The sequence below is a fragment of the Vombatus ursinus genome, unplaced genomic scaffold (assembly GCF_900497805.2).
Source record: "Vombatus ursinus unplaced genomic scaffold, bare-nosed wombat genome assembly UNPS02014781.1, whole genome shotgun sequence".
Taxonomy (NCBI): Eukaryota; Metazoa; Chordata; class Mammalia; order Diprotodontia; family Vombatidae; genus Vombatus; species Vombatus ursinus.
Window position 1 is genome coordinate 48,578,247 of NW_020954559.1, and position 14,207 is coordinate 48,592,453.

General features: G+C 39.5%; 1 protein-coding gene across 1 annotated transcript in view; it reads right to left on the minus strand.

Moving 5' to 3' along the window:
- The window catches only part of LOC114046301 (sodium/hydrogen exchanger 2), a 112,927-nt gene extending 100,223 nt beyond the window's left edge, over positions 1 to 12,704 (minus strand). The window contains exon 1 of the mRNA XM_027866603.1: positions 12,380 to 12,704. Within this exon, the coding sequence (XP_027722404.1) occupies positions 12,380 to 12,704 (325 nt within the window). The remainder of the gene's footprint in view (positions 1 to 12,379) is intronic.
- Positions 12,705 to 14,207: the final 1,503 nt, after the last annotated feature.

The window sequence follows — 14,207 nt, forward strand, 5'->3', positions numbered from 1 at the left end:
CACCTACCCAGCAAAACTGAATATAATCCTTCAAGGGAAAAAATGGATATTCAGTGAAATAAAGGACTTCCAAGCATTCTTGGTGAAAAGACTAGAGCTGAATAGAAAATTTGACTTTTAAATATAAGACTCAAAAGAAGTATAAAAAGGTAAACAGGAAAGAGAAATCATAAGAGGCTTATTAAGTTGATCTGTTTTCATTCCTACATGAAAAGATGATATTTGTAACTCATAAGACCCTTATCAGTGTTAGGGTAGTTGGAGGGGAAAAAATTATATTTAAGATTAAGGCTTATCAGTGCTGACAATAAGTCTGACACCAATATGCTGAGCCTCCCAGAAGTGGGGTGGGAGAGAATTGGGCTGCTTAAGGAGATCAAAACTTTTATGCTAATCAGCAGTAGGATCAAACTACCAAGTGGATGCTGCACTGAGAAAGACAGGAAGAATCAATGTCAAAACAAAAAAAAAATTCCTTCACTAATCTCATCTTGTTAGATATTTGCTATTACTCCAGAAAACCTGTTAGCAACCATATCTGTCTCTCTCTGTTCAGCTGCAATTGAGTACAATCTTTTAATCATACCTTACATAATCATAGTGCTTTATACTTTTCCAGATGCTTGTGCATCCATCACCTCATAGAACTCACAATAGCCCTTGGTTTGTTCCTAAATTTGCTATGGCCTACATAAATGCTTCATGAGTCACCTTAGCAAGAGCAAGAGAAAAGTGACAGACAATGTGCTCCATCAGTGCCAATCAGGCAGATATCAGTAATATCAGGAAAAGTATAGGAAGGCTTCCCGAACACACTGGTCAGAGCATGTATGATATATTTAAAATAGGATATGATGGGCTAGGAAGGCATGGAGAAGTTGTGAAGATGTACGCTGTTAGAGGAAATACATCTAAGAGATCACAGGTCTATTAATCCTGGGGTATATAAATACATTTACAAACAAGCAAATAAATGTTGGTTGTTTGTTGAATTAACAGGATTGTTTCAATTGGCATTTCCTTTGCTACAAGTATGTGAGCTCTTATGTGGTGCAGACTACATTCCTTTTAAGTCTCAACAACAGCAGTGGTAAAGTAGTGTTAATGAGGGACTGGCTGGTATAAAGGCTGGGTACACTTGTTCTCTATAGGATTCATTTAATATCTTCCACTGAGAATAACCAAAGTGTCATCCTTTAAGGCTATAACCATAACAGAGTACAGTACATGGGAAACTGTGTTGGACCTTAAGGCTCTTTCTTTGGTGGAATTTGGAGCCAGATGAACTGGGTTGGACTTTTGCCTCTAATGCTTATTACCTGTGTGATGCTGGGTAAGCCATTCAATCTCTATGGACTTCCATTTTCTTACTTGTAGCAGTAGAAGGAGGAGGAGGAAGAGGAGGAGGAGGAGGAGGAGGAAGAGGAGGAGGAGGAAGAGGAGAAAGAGGAGGAGAAGGAGTAATGAATATAACTAACATTTATATATGAGAGGCAATGTGGCAGAGTAAATAAAATACCAGACTTGGAATCAGGTAGATATGGGTTAAAATTCTGCCTCAGACACTTACTAGATGTATGACCTTGTATCACTTAACCTCTTTGTGTGTCAGTTTCCACAGATGTACAATGAAAGGACTGGATTAAAAATTAGATTCCTTTCCTTTCTAAACCTAGGATCCTATCATATAGTTTTATGTACGTATATGATTTCATTTGGCCCCCACAATAACCCTCCAAGACTGTTGTTGTTCAGTTGTTTCAGTCATGTCCGACTCTCCATGATCCCATTTGACATTTTCTTAGCAGAGATACTGTAATGTTTTGTCATTTCCTTCTCCAGCTCATTTTACAGACAAGGAAACCTAGGCAAACAGTTAAGTGACTTGCCCAGGTCACACAGCTGGTGAGTGTCTGACATAGTGTCTGATACCCTATTTATTATTATTTATTTATTATTATTTATTATTTATTATTTATCATTTATTTATTTATTTATTTATTTATTATTATCACCATTTTACAGATGAAGAAACCAAGGATCAAAGAAGTCCTTACCCTGGGTCACACAGCTATTAAGTTCAGAAGAAGAATTTAAGCTCAGGTCTTCCTTATTTCAAGTCCAGAGCTCTGTCACCTAAGCTGTGTTGACTTTCTGTAAAATGAAGAGGTTAGACTAGATGATTTGGGAGGTCCCTTCTAGTTCTAGATTTATGGTCCTCATCCAATGATTCTATGAATCACTCCTCAGGCATTTAATAGCTGTGTGAACAGGGGTAAGTAATTTAACATTTTGCAAATCTTAAAGTTCTATGTACTGAGCAATGAGGTAGCACAGTGGATAGAATGCTGGGTCTGGAGTCAGGAAGACTCATCTTCCTGAGTTCAAATCTGTTCTCTGACACTAGCTGGCTAACCCTAGGCAAGTTACTTAACCCTGTTTGCCTCAGTTCCTCATCTGTAAAATGAGCTGGAGAAGGAAATGGCAAACTACTCAAGCATCTTTGCCAGGAAAACCCCAAATAGGGTCATGAAGAGTCAGACACCACTGAAATGATTGAACAACAACAAAGTTCTATGTAAATTTAAATTACTTTGACAGAATGCCAACAGGTACTTTCCAGTGCTAATTAAAAGGGAATAAATACTAATCCTTGATAAGATGAATTAGCCAGTCTAGATCAAAATTTTACCTTTGAGCTTTCTCACCAATCCAATATCAAACCAAAGAAAACTAAGGTCAGTCATGTAGTGACATAATGAAGACTCTTTCTGTCTTTCTGTCCTTATTTCCCACTACTTCTCTTCATCTACTCTTTGATCCACTAAAACTAGAGATTTGCCATTTTTTTTAAACCAGCTCCACATTTTGCTGCTTCCTTGTATTTATAATGTTCCCACTATGCGGTATAAAATCCCCCTCCCCAATACTTCTCTCTATACCTATCTGAAATCCTATCCATCCTTCAAGGTCCCAATGTGCCATCTACAAAACTTTCCTGATTTCTCCTTTTGCAACCTAGGTGTCACCTTCAGCCTCTCACTCTCTCTAACCCCTCATATCCAACCTGTTGCCAAGTCCAGTCAATTCTATCTTCATAGTATCTCTTTTATCTATCTCCTTTTCTCTGATACTGCCACCACCCTGGTACTTAGTACAGTGCCTTGAACATAATAGGTGCTTAATAAATGCTTGTTGACTTGACTTGATTTGATGCTTTTATATTCTCACACTTGGATTAGCTGCAATAGCCTTCTGATTGGTCTCCCTGCCTCAAGCTTCTCCTCAATTCAGTCCATTTCCACTTAGCCACCAAAGTGATTTTCCACAGGTCTGACCATGTCATTTTCCCTCAAACGCCCCCATAAATAAACTCCAGTTGCTCCTTATTGCTTCCAGGATCAAATATAAAAATCCTCTATTTGGCTTTTAAAGCCCTTTATAACCTGCCCCCTTCCTATCTTTCTCAATTTCTTACATTTTATCCCTATCCTCATACTCTATGATCTAGTGACATTGGTCTCCCAGCTATTCCTTGCACAAGATAATACATCTCCTAACTGTTCATTTTCACTGGCTTCTCCCCAATCCAGGAATGCTCTTCATCCTCATCACCATTCCTTGGCTTCCATGGCTTCCTTCAAGTTTCAGATAATATTACCTTCTGCAAAAAGCCTTTCCCACTCCCCCTTCATGTGTGTGCCTTCCCTCTGAGATTACCTTCAATTTGTGCTATATATATATATGTATATATATCTTGTTTTAATGTTGACTCTCTCACTAAAATGAGAGCTCCTTGAAGGCAGACATTTTTTTCTTTTTTCTTTTCTTTTTTCTTTTCTGTGTGTTCCTAGTACTTAGTTTGGTGCTAGCAACACACTAAGTGCTTAATAACAGCTAATTTTATATGGACATTAAAGGTTTACAAAGCACTTCACAAATATGATCTCATTTTATCCTCACAAAAACCACAGGAGGTAGGTACTACTATTATTGTCTTTCTTAGAGGTGAGGAAACTGAGACAGAAGAGGTTAAATGACTTGCCCAAGGTCACACTGCTAGCAAGTGTCTAGGGCCATAGTTGAACTCAGGTCTTTCTGATTCCAAATCCAGCACTTGGTCACCTTTAATAAATTTTTGTTGACTGACCTTATTCTCCCTCTGTGAACCCTCAGTATAACTTTTGTTCAAAATTATACCTTATAATACGGTTATCAATAGGTATGTTTTAACTCTCCTACCAGAATATAAACTCCTTGAGGGCAATAATCTTGTCTTATTCAATTTTAAAATGGGTTTTGAAGAGAGCTAGGGATTCTATGAGTTGGAAATAAAGTGGCTGCTCATTCTACACATTTGAGACCTGTGAAAATGGATGGAGATGGGACATGGAATGCTATGTATAGAACATAGCAAGCAGGAAAGTTTAGCTGGGAAGTGGGTGGAGGGGAGTACATTAAAGAATGCAATATGTGATATGTCTGGAAAGGTAGGCTGGAGACAGATAATGGAGAGCTTTAAAAACCAAAGGAATTTGTAGCAATGGAAAGTCAATGGAGCTTCTTGAACATAGGTGTGCCATGATCAGAGCTGTGCTTTAGGAATATTGTGATAGCTATATAAAGAGGGAATCAGAGAGGAAGAGCATGGAAGCAGAAAAACTAATTAGGAGACTGTTACAAAAGTCCAGGAAAGGTGAGATGAAAACCTGAACTAAGGTGGTGGTTGTGTGAATGGAGGGAAAGAGACTAATTAAATGTATTTTGTGGAAGCAGAAACAATAAGACTTGGGAAGTCTTGGGAAGATGTGAAGCATAAAAGAGATGAAAGGGTATTATAGGCTGACTCTGAGGCTGGAAACCCATGCAATTGGAAAGATGGTGGTGCCTTCAAGAGAAATAAATAAGTAATGAAGAGGGTAAGGTTTGAGGGGGAAAGACAATGAGTTCTGTTTTAGACATGCTGAGTTTGAGATACTTATGATACATAAAGTGGGATATTTATGATAAACAGTTGTTAGGAGTGTTTGAAACTCAAGAGAAAGAGCATGATTTCATAGATAGATTTCAGAGTCTTATGTTCAGAGGTGAGAGTTGAGACCAGGGGAAGTAAAGGGAATACCAAGAGACTATAGAGAGAAAAGAAGAGATGGCCCAGAATCAAACTCCAGAATACACCTAGGCACGCAAGGAAATTTACCCTACTAATAGAATATTAAGAGGCAGGGTGACCTACCAGATAGAGAGCTGGCCTTGGAATCAGGATAACTTTGATTCAAGTCCTCCCTCTGATGTGGGAACTTGTGCAAGTCATATAACTTTACCCTAGGCGACTTTCTTAAGACTGAAAGTTGCAGAACCCATAATGATCTGCATAGGAGTCCCCTCATTGAGATTCCCTCTATCAAAGAAATCACAGGTTCCCCTCTTCTGAAATAGAATGTTGTTATTATTTACATCATTAACTCCAGCAATGATACTTTTATTTTCCATGTTGTCTATCAATCAGTTAATAACATTTATTGAGGGCTGGAGACTTGCAGAGAGCACAGAGGACATGGTTATTGCCATAGAACAGTTCAAAAGCTTATGGGAGAAGACAAGTAAAGGTGGTAATGATGATGATGACAATGATGACGGTGACAATGATGGTGAAAATAACAAAGGCAGTATGATATACTAGAAATAGCAGGAGACTTAGAATCACAAAATCTGTTTCTTAGACCCAGCTCTGCCATTTTTAGCAGTGAGACAGTGAGTAACAATTCTCTGTGATTCAGTTTCCTTATGAATAAAATGGAAATCATCATACCTACTCTGCTTCATTCAGAGGTTTCTAAATATCAAATATTAGATGATGTGTATTAAGGGTTATATAACTGTGAGTTATGGTTATATGAATGGTGCCTCTTATTTGGATAGCTCCTTTAGCTTTTCCCAATTATTTTCACACATACACATATGTTTATATGTGTCTATATATACACATATATATGCACATATATTTATGCACATATATATACACATATACATTATATATACATATAACCATATAAACATGTGTATATATGTGTGTGTGTATATGTGTGCATATCTCTGTCTATCTACATATATATATCATCTTCAAAACACAGAAGACAAGTTGGACAGGTACATGCCTATTTTTACAACTAAAGAAAGTGAGATACAGAGAGGTTAATGAATTTAGTCAAGGTAAAATAAGTAAATTAATGACCCAGTTGAAATTAGAAACTAAAGCTTCCCTTTGGATCCAGTGATATTTTCCCCCAAAGTTTGACCATTCACTCTAAAGATTAGTAAGCTACCTGGTTATTTCTCCAATTGCAAGAATATGACTGGAATAAAACAGGGAGAATCATCTCCATCTCTGCTCAGCAAGATTAAAGACGTGGCTCTTTAAGAATTATTATGTCATACAGATAGCAGAAACAGACCGTTTGACTTCACTTTTATCATTAGTTATGAAGGGTCTTACCTGATACCCTACGAGTATTAATATATTTTAAAGAAAAAGATAGTAGGAAGATACCATATACATTTTCATAATTATCACTGCCCACAAAAATGAGCTACATCAAGCAGTTTTATTACCACATCTCATTCTTATTCATTATTTAAATTTGCATTTAATTAAAAACATAAGATGACAGATCTAGAATAGCTCTGTCTTACACAACATCTAGTGCAACCTACTAATTTTATAAATCCATACCTAAAATGCAGAAGTTTTAAAATTCAGAGAGCTTATAAGACATGTCCAAGCTTACATAGGTAGTTAGTGTTAGGCTCAGGATCAGAACTCAGAGCTTTCTGACTCCTAGTAAGGATCTTTGCAGACCCTACCTGATCAAGAGCAATTCTACCTTCTCTTTGGTTCTCCTTTTTTTTCCCTCAATGTAACCAAAATCCTCCATATTTCTGTTGTCCTTAGCTTTTCTCACCAGCTCATCTTGAGCTTTACTATTTTACTGTATTCTCCATCATAAACTCTAACATAACATAGTCCCTTTCCCTCAAGATTTCCGTAATTTCCTTATTGGTGGATATCAAAACTAGAAGATAATTCCCCATTTTGATTCTCCCATCTTTAAAAGAGGTAATTAACATGAAAGCAAATCAAAGACCTATTAGCTGCTGTGCTTTAGATAGGAGAACCCTAGCAGACATCTGGATAATTGAAGTCTCCCATAACTGCTATTGTAGAACTTTGCACCAGGCTTGTGATTTGTTCGTGATTTGTCTTCATCTGTTTCTTCTTTCTGTCAAGGTGATCTATAATATATGTTCCATTGACAATATCATTATAATTTTTGCCTCCATTGATCTTTAGCCAAATATTCTCCACCACTTTTCCCCATCCTAGTTCTTGGATCACCTCATGCAAGTATATCTCTTTCATACCCAATATTACCCCCACCTCTACCCCCTTCCACACACACTGTATTTATACTGTTTTCTTTTAAATAAAGTGTTCAATTTTAATCCAGTTTGAATAAGGTATCCCTCTTCTAGGAGGAAAATAAGCCTACGCTTTACAAACAAAAGTTTAAATTCTCTAACTTAAAGCAGTTATAATACAGACAACTCTTACGTAATGTCTCCAAAGAAAAATGTACACTTAATTTTAACTCTAATAATTAAGAGTGATGTAAACTAAAATGAGAAGTAAAAAGACAACCTGCTTCAGAGTGAATAGCAAGCTGCCCTTAGAGTCAAGAAGACATGAGTTCAAGTGTTGCTTTTAATGCATCTTGGACTATGAGCTTGGAAAAGGCATTCAACATCTAAGTACTCTCTGAGGAAGTTAGAGAGAAGGTGCTGACCTAAAACAGAAGGGAGAATTTTCTTAACAGGAATCACCTATACCAATAAAATCTCAGATCTAGTGAATCACTGAAGCAGTAGCACCACCAGCATCCAAAAATATTTAGAAGGGAAGATGAGTTAATAGATTAAATCAACAAATTGAGATTTTCTTTCCTGGCAAAGATTTTAAAAATTTTCAGAGATTTCTAAGTCCATTATCATTGACCTTCAAAGTTTAATTTTGCATAGTGTTTACAAGAAAAATTGATGTCATTTTTATATGAAAACTACAGATGATGTTTACATTCAAGCTTTTTCCATCCACACTGGATCACAGATTTAAAGCTGAAAGGAGCCTTAGAAGTTCCTTATTTTGCAAAGAAGGAAATATATTAAATATATATTAATGACCGGCCAGAGATTTCACAGATAGTGTCTGAGGCAGCATTTGAATCTAGTCCTCAAGACTCAAAGTCCAGTACTCTATCTACTACTCAATGTATTCTTAAATAGGAAATATATTTTGCCGGAAGACAAAACAACTTAAAATAAAGATGCATCATTGTTCCATTCCCCCCCCAAAAAATAAAATCCATTGTCTTAGGAAGATATGAATACTGATCTTTCAAATAGTATGCTGAGTTGAATTTAGTAAAACCAACATCAAACATTATGCAAACTTAACAAAAAACAGGTTTGGGCTTTGAAATCATTCTCTTATCATAGGATCATTGAACTATAACGAGAAGGGAATCCCCACCCCACTTCAATACTCCCCTCATTTTAGACATGAGGAAAACATGGCCTGAGAAGGTTCAATGTCTTGTCCCAGGTCAGATAGATAGTAAACATCAGAGGTAGCATTTGAACTCAGGTGTTCAACTCCAGAACTAATGTTCTTTCTGCAATATCATACTGCCTTTGTTTGGACAAATGAGTTCCATAACAGACACAGTTTTCAACATGTTGCCTATTAATACTTCGGTTCTCTCATGTTTTCAAAAGACATGTAAGTTCCGGCACATCACATCACATATGACAAAGGTATCCAAAACACTTTCTTTGCAATTTTACAACTCTGAGATATAGCAGCTAGGTGGCGCAGTGAATAGAGCACCCAGTCTGGAATCAAGAAGACTTCCTGAAATCTTGACTGAACTCATATCTGCCCTGCATAAATTACTTAACTGTTTGCCTCAGTTTCCTCATCTGTAAACTAAGCTGGAGAAGGAAACAGAAAACCACTCCAGTATCTTTGCCAAGAAAACCCCAAATGGAGTCACAAAGAGTTGGGCTGATACAACTGAACAACAACTATGCTGATCTAACTGCTTTACAAATATTATCTCATTCAATTTCACAACAACCCTCAGATGTAGGTGCCATTATTGTCCCCATTTTGTACTTAGGGAAACTGGGGCAATCAGAGGTTAAATGACTTTCCCAAGGTCACACAGCTAGTAAGTGTCTGAGTCTGGATTTGAACTCAGGTCTTCCTAATTATGGGGCCAGCGTTCTAGCTGCTGTGCCATCCAGTTACTTCAAGGCAATTCAAGTACTTTTATTCCTATTTACAGGTGAGGAAACTGGGACAAAGAGAAGTCAATTGACTTGTCCAACTTTTCACTCTAGTAGGAGGTAGAATTGGGATTTGAACCTGGTATTTTGCCCCTAAATCCACTTAACATAAAAAATGAGACTAAGTACACTAAGTATGTACTAGTGATTTATTGTTGTTCATCCTTGGTTCTACAAGAAGACCAATGACATCATGAGAGTGTGTAGTGAATTGTATGAGTCTAAAGAGTCAAGCTACCCTCCTAGCACCAAGCTACCCTCAATAGTTGAACTTATAAAACCTTCAAAATATGGGAGAATTAGATTGAATCTGGTTCAACTCTAGAAATAACAGCTTGTCTGGTCATCATGAGAACCTAAACATAGAGTCTAAATGACTGGGTGAATGATTTGAGTGGGTAACAGACACATCCCACAGTACTAGGGTGGTCCTGCTTAAAATCATCCAGAAAGTTCAGAAACATTCTGTATTCCACTGAGGGCATCTGGATGATTTCAGGGGCTCAGCTCAGGGCAGAGCTGTAGTAGAAGTGGACTTGGCTATAGTTAAGCAGGACTGGGAGAAATACCTGAGAGATGTGCTTCTCTGCCTTCAGAATTACCCTTTGTACTTGGAGCTCAAGACCCCTCACTCAACCCCCTGACAAGTCCAAACTCAGCTGCCAAGAACTCCTTTGAGGGGACTGAATAGCCCCTGTGACCAATTTTCTTTTAAGATTCACGGGAAGAGAGGAGGAACGAAATGAGTTAACGAATTTAAGGCAAGTCAGGCATGGGAAATTGGTGGTACAACAAATATATAACTTGGGAAATAAAAAAAATGAAAGATATATTGACATGTGCTAATTCTAATATTAGCAAAGTACTTAAAAAACAAGAAGCATCTCCACATAGTTGGGCTCACACAGAAATCAGGATGACCCCTACTTCTGACATACTACCTTGATGACCCTGGGCATGTTACTTAATCTTTTGTTGCCTCAGGGAAATCTCTATTTAAATATTAAAGATGAGTTGCTGATTTGTATAAGTGAAGGAAGTCTCCACACTGGAACATTTTTCTTAGATGAAATCACTACTAATATTATTATTGCCTATTTTAATAAACAAGATACATAACAAAAGTGAAAATACCAAGAAAGTAAAATCCAAGAGGGAAAAAAATATCAGGCAAGTCCGAGAAGCTAGGTCACAGAGCAAACAGGCTTGAAGAAGGTTGAGATAAATAGAGAACTAAGAAAAACCTCAGAAAATATAGGGAAGGGTACAAGATGGAAATATAAACAAGAAGTAATGGAAACACTGTAATAAGTAGAACCCAAACCTGAAAAGGCAGAGGGACAAATAAGAAATGGCAGGTGTGTAAAAACTAGTGTTCTTTAAGCCTACACACATACACATAATTTCTAATAATGTATATATTTGGCAAGTGGGGGAAGTATTTAGTCCATCATGTAGTGTTTTCCAAAGAAATTAAAGGTAGTCAACTAGTAACAATACTACCACACAACCACTAAGTTATCAAAATGATACATCTCTCCAACTCTCTTTTAAAACTATTACAGTTTCTTCTTATCCCAATAGAAAACAATGATAGATTTATGTATCTAGAACCAGAAAGGAGCTCAGAGGCCTTCTACTAGTCTAACCTTCTCACTTCACAAATGAGGAAAAGAAGGTTAAGAGAAATTAACTCACCTAACTGCCTAACATCACACAGGTAATCAAGGTCAGAATCAAGATTTCAGCCCAAGGTTCTGAGTACAACGTTATAATAATATCTCATTTGTATAGTACTGGCAGATTTACTTATCTTAGAATCAGAGTTTTAAGAGACTTTGGAGTCCACTGAATCAAATCCCTCTCATTTTTCTAATGAGGAAATTGAGGCCCCAGGAGGTTAATTGACCTGTAGAGGGTCACACAACTTATAACTATCTGACATGGGATTTGAAGAGAGGTCTTCCTGAATCCAAATCCAGTGCCTTATCCACTGTCCTCATAATAACCCTATAAAGTAGGAAGCACAGGTGTTATAATTTCCCCCCACATTATTGATGACTGAGGTTAAATTACTTACTCAGGGTCACACTGGCTAATACCTGTCAGAACTGGGACTGTTGGTATTCTTTCCACTTTACTAGACTAGAAATAATATTTGCCAATTATCTTATATTTAAAGTTAAAGAAAGATTAAAAGAAAGGCATAATTGAAAGTAAAATGATTATGTATTCAACACATTATTGGATATTTTTGTAAATTATGGTGACAAAATTCTGTAGTCACTCCTTCCTAAGGAGACTTAAAGGTTTATTGCCCAGGTTAGTAAAAGCTAAAATAAGTGCAGTTTCCTCGGATCACCTCTCTGAGAGCACCCTAATGAGTGTTGACTTCAGAGAAGAGGCAGTAAGAGTTCATTTTCAATTGTACAGTTCCTGTGTCACTGGTACCTTTCCATGCATTTCATTAGTTGCCCATAGCAGTTACCATGTTACCTCTTCTCAGGCCATCAAGTTTAAAAAATTTAACTCAAATGCTTTTCCTTCAAGTAACACTGATAAAATTCAGCCCACTTTCTCGATCTTCCAAGAAACAGCTACATGTTTTTGAATCAGCTTTACTTTCAGATCTTTTTGGTTTTTTGTTTGTTTGTTTTCAAGGCAGAATTAACTAATGACCTATATTTTATACGATTTTGTCTTTATCTTCCTCCACTCTTGCACGTAATACCAAAGTTAAAAAAAACAAACTGCTCTGGCTTCATGTTCCTTTCTCACACAATGAGCCTCCCATATCTGTTACAGTTACTTCAAGGGGAGATAGGAGCAGACTCTTCCACCCACACACCTTCGCGCAGCACCCCTGACTCCCAGCCACTCGATTAGTGCCCTCTTCCGCATTCCCCCTCCGTTCCCCAACCTGGTTATCCAGCCTTTCTCCAAGGATCCCCACCAGGGGGACCAAGTCACTCACCGATCTTGGCCAAGGAAGCCAGCAGTATCCAGAGGGTAATCTCGAAGGGAATCTGCACATGGGGATAATCCAGGGTAAACACTGGTAGCCGGCTCTCCTCGAACGGGGTCGTTCCCGGAGCCACCACGCTCCCGGGGCTGGCGGGGACGGCACTGGTCCCCATCACCCCCGGGGCTGTCAGCAGGTTTTCCGAGAAGGCAGAGGCTGGGCCGGCCACCTGCAGCAACAGCAATAGAAGCAGCGGCAGCAGCAGCAGCAGCAGCAGCGGAGGCGGTGCCGGCGGCGGAGGCGCCCGGAGGCTCCGCCGGATGACCCCGGGGTCCATCAGTGTCCAGCCCGTGTGACACCAGGGAGGCTCGTCGCTCTCTCAGTTGTGCGTCTTAGCGCACCGCAGCCGGGCAGCCTGTGTCCAATAGGGCCCAAGGATTCCTAACGCTGAGTTCCAGGGGAAGCCACCTGCTGCTGCCGCCGGGCGCTGCTGCCACCTTGGAGGTGGCCACCTCCACTGGTCGTTGTTTCTTGGCCCTCCGTGCCTGAAAAAATCCCCGCTTGGGGCTGAGCAACCGAGATGATCTTGCCTCCGCGTACCCTGGGAGCACAGACTGAGGGATGAAGGAAAATTTCTCACCCGCCCTCTACCTCCAGTCGCCGCCCTCTCGGTGCACGACCCATGCCTTCTACTCAGCGGATTCTGGGCTACATTCAGATCAAGTCACTAGCTACCCTTGCCAGTATCTCCAGCGGTCAGAAAGAGGGGTAGGGTGGGGGAGGAGGGAGCGGCGGAGAGAGAGAAGGGGCGGGGAGCCAGCGCTACGCCTCCGCAGGCTGAGGAGTTTGGGCTGCGCACCAAAACGGAGGCCGGACAGAGGCGGAGCGGGGGCGAGGAGATCCCCACCGGTCCACGTAACATGCACCTGCTGTACCGCGCCCCAACTGCTACTGATTCACGGAGATTTCGTCTGGAGTATCGGGCTGCAGTGAAATTAATTGACCTCAACCTCGGAAGCTCACACTCTGTGCACACTGTGCTGTGTGTGTGTACAGTTGTCTCATTTCTAATCCTTGCCTCCAACAACACATATGCGCGCGCGCACCACCACCGCCACCACACCACCACACCATTAGCAAAGGAGTCTGTAGGTGGAAGAAATCGAGTTTATCTTAATGTCTCTGTAACCAGTCTCTGTCTCCAGGAAAAGCTGAGGAAGAGCCTAGCTAAGGAATTGCTATGAGTCAGACTACAGGTGTCTCTCTGTCTCTACCTCTATTTCTCTCTCTCCATCCCTGTATCTCTGTGTCTCTGCCCTGTCGTCTTTCTGTCTCTCTGTCTGTCTCCCTCTCTTTACTTCCTCTCCTGAGGAAAATTCACTCTCACCTGGCCCTCCCTTACAGGGAGAAGGCAGCCTTGGGCTGCCCACAATCCAAGTCTGTGTTTAATAAATTCAGATATAGTGAAAAAAGAAAATGTGTGATAAAAAGGCTTTACAGCTTCTAAGTAGAAAGACTGGATACAACCACGTTAAAACTATTCAGGCTAGAATGTGATACACTAACTGACTGAGAATTACAGGGTATTTTAGGAAAACATTTCTTCCCTGTGAAATTTAACAAGGAAGCCACAACATATGTTCTCAATCCGGACAACAAATCTCTAAACCGAACTCAGTATCCTCTAGTCTCCCACTGTTCTTTCCTCCTTTTTCTTTTTTCCTCTTCTACTTCCTTTTCTTGAATATTAAAACCAATTTCACCTTTTTTTCTCCCCTACATATCAACAGCTCTCTTCCAAACTTCCCCCTCCCCCACTACAATAGACATGAAAAGAAAT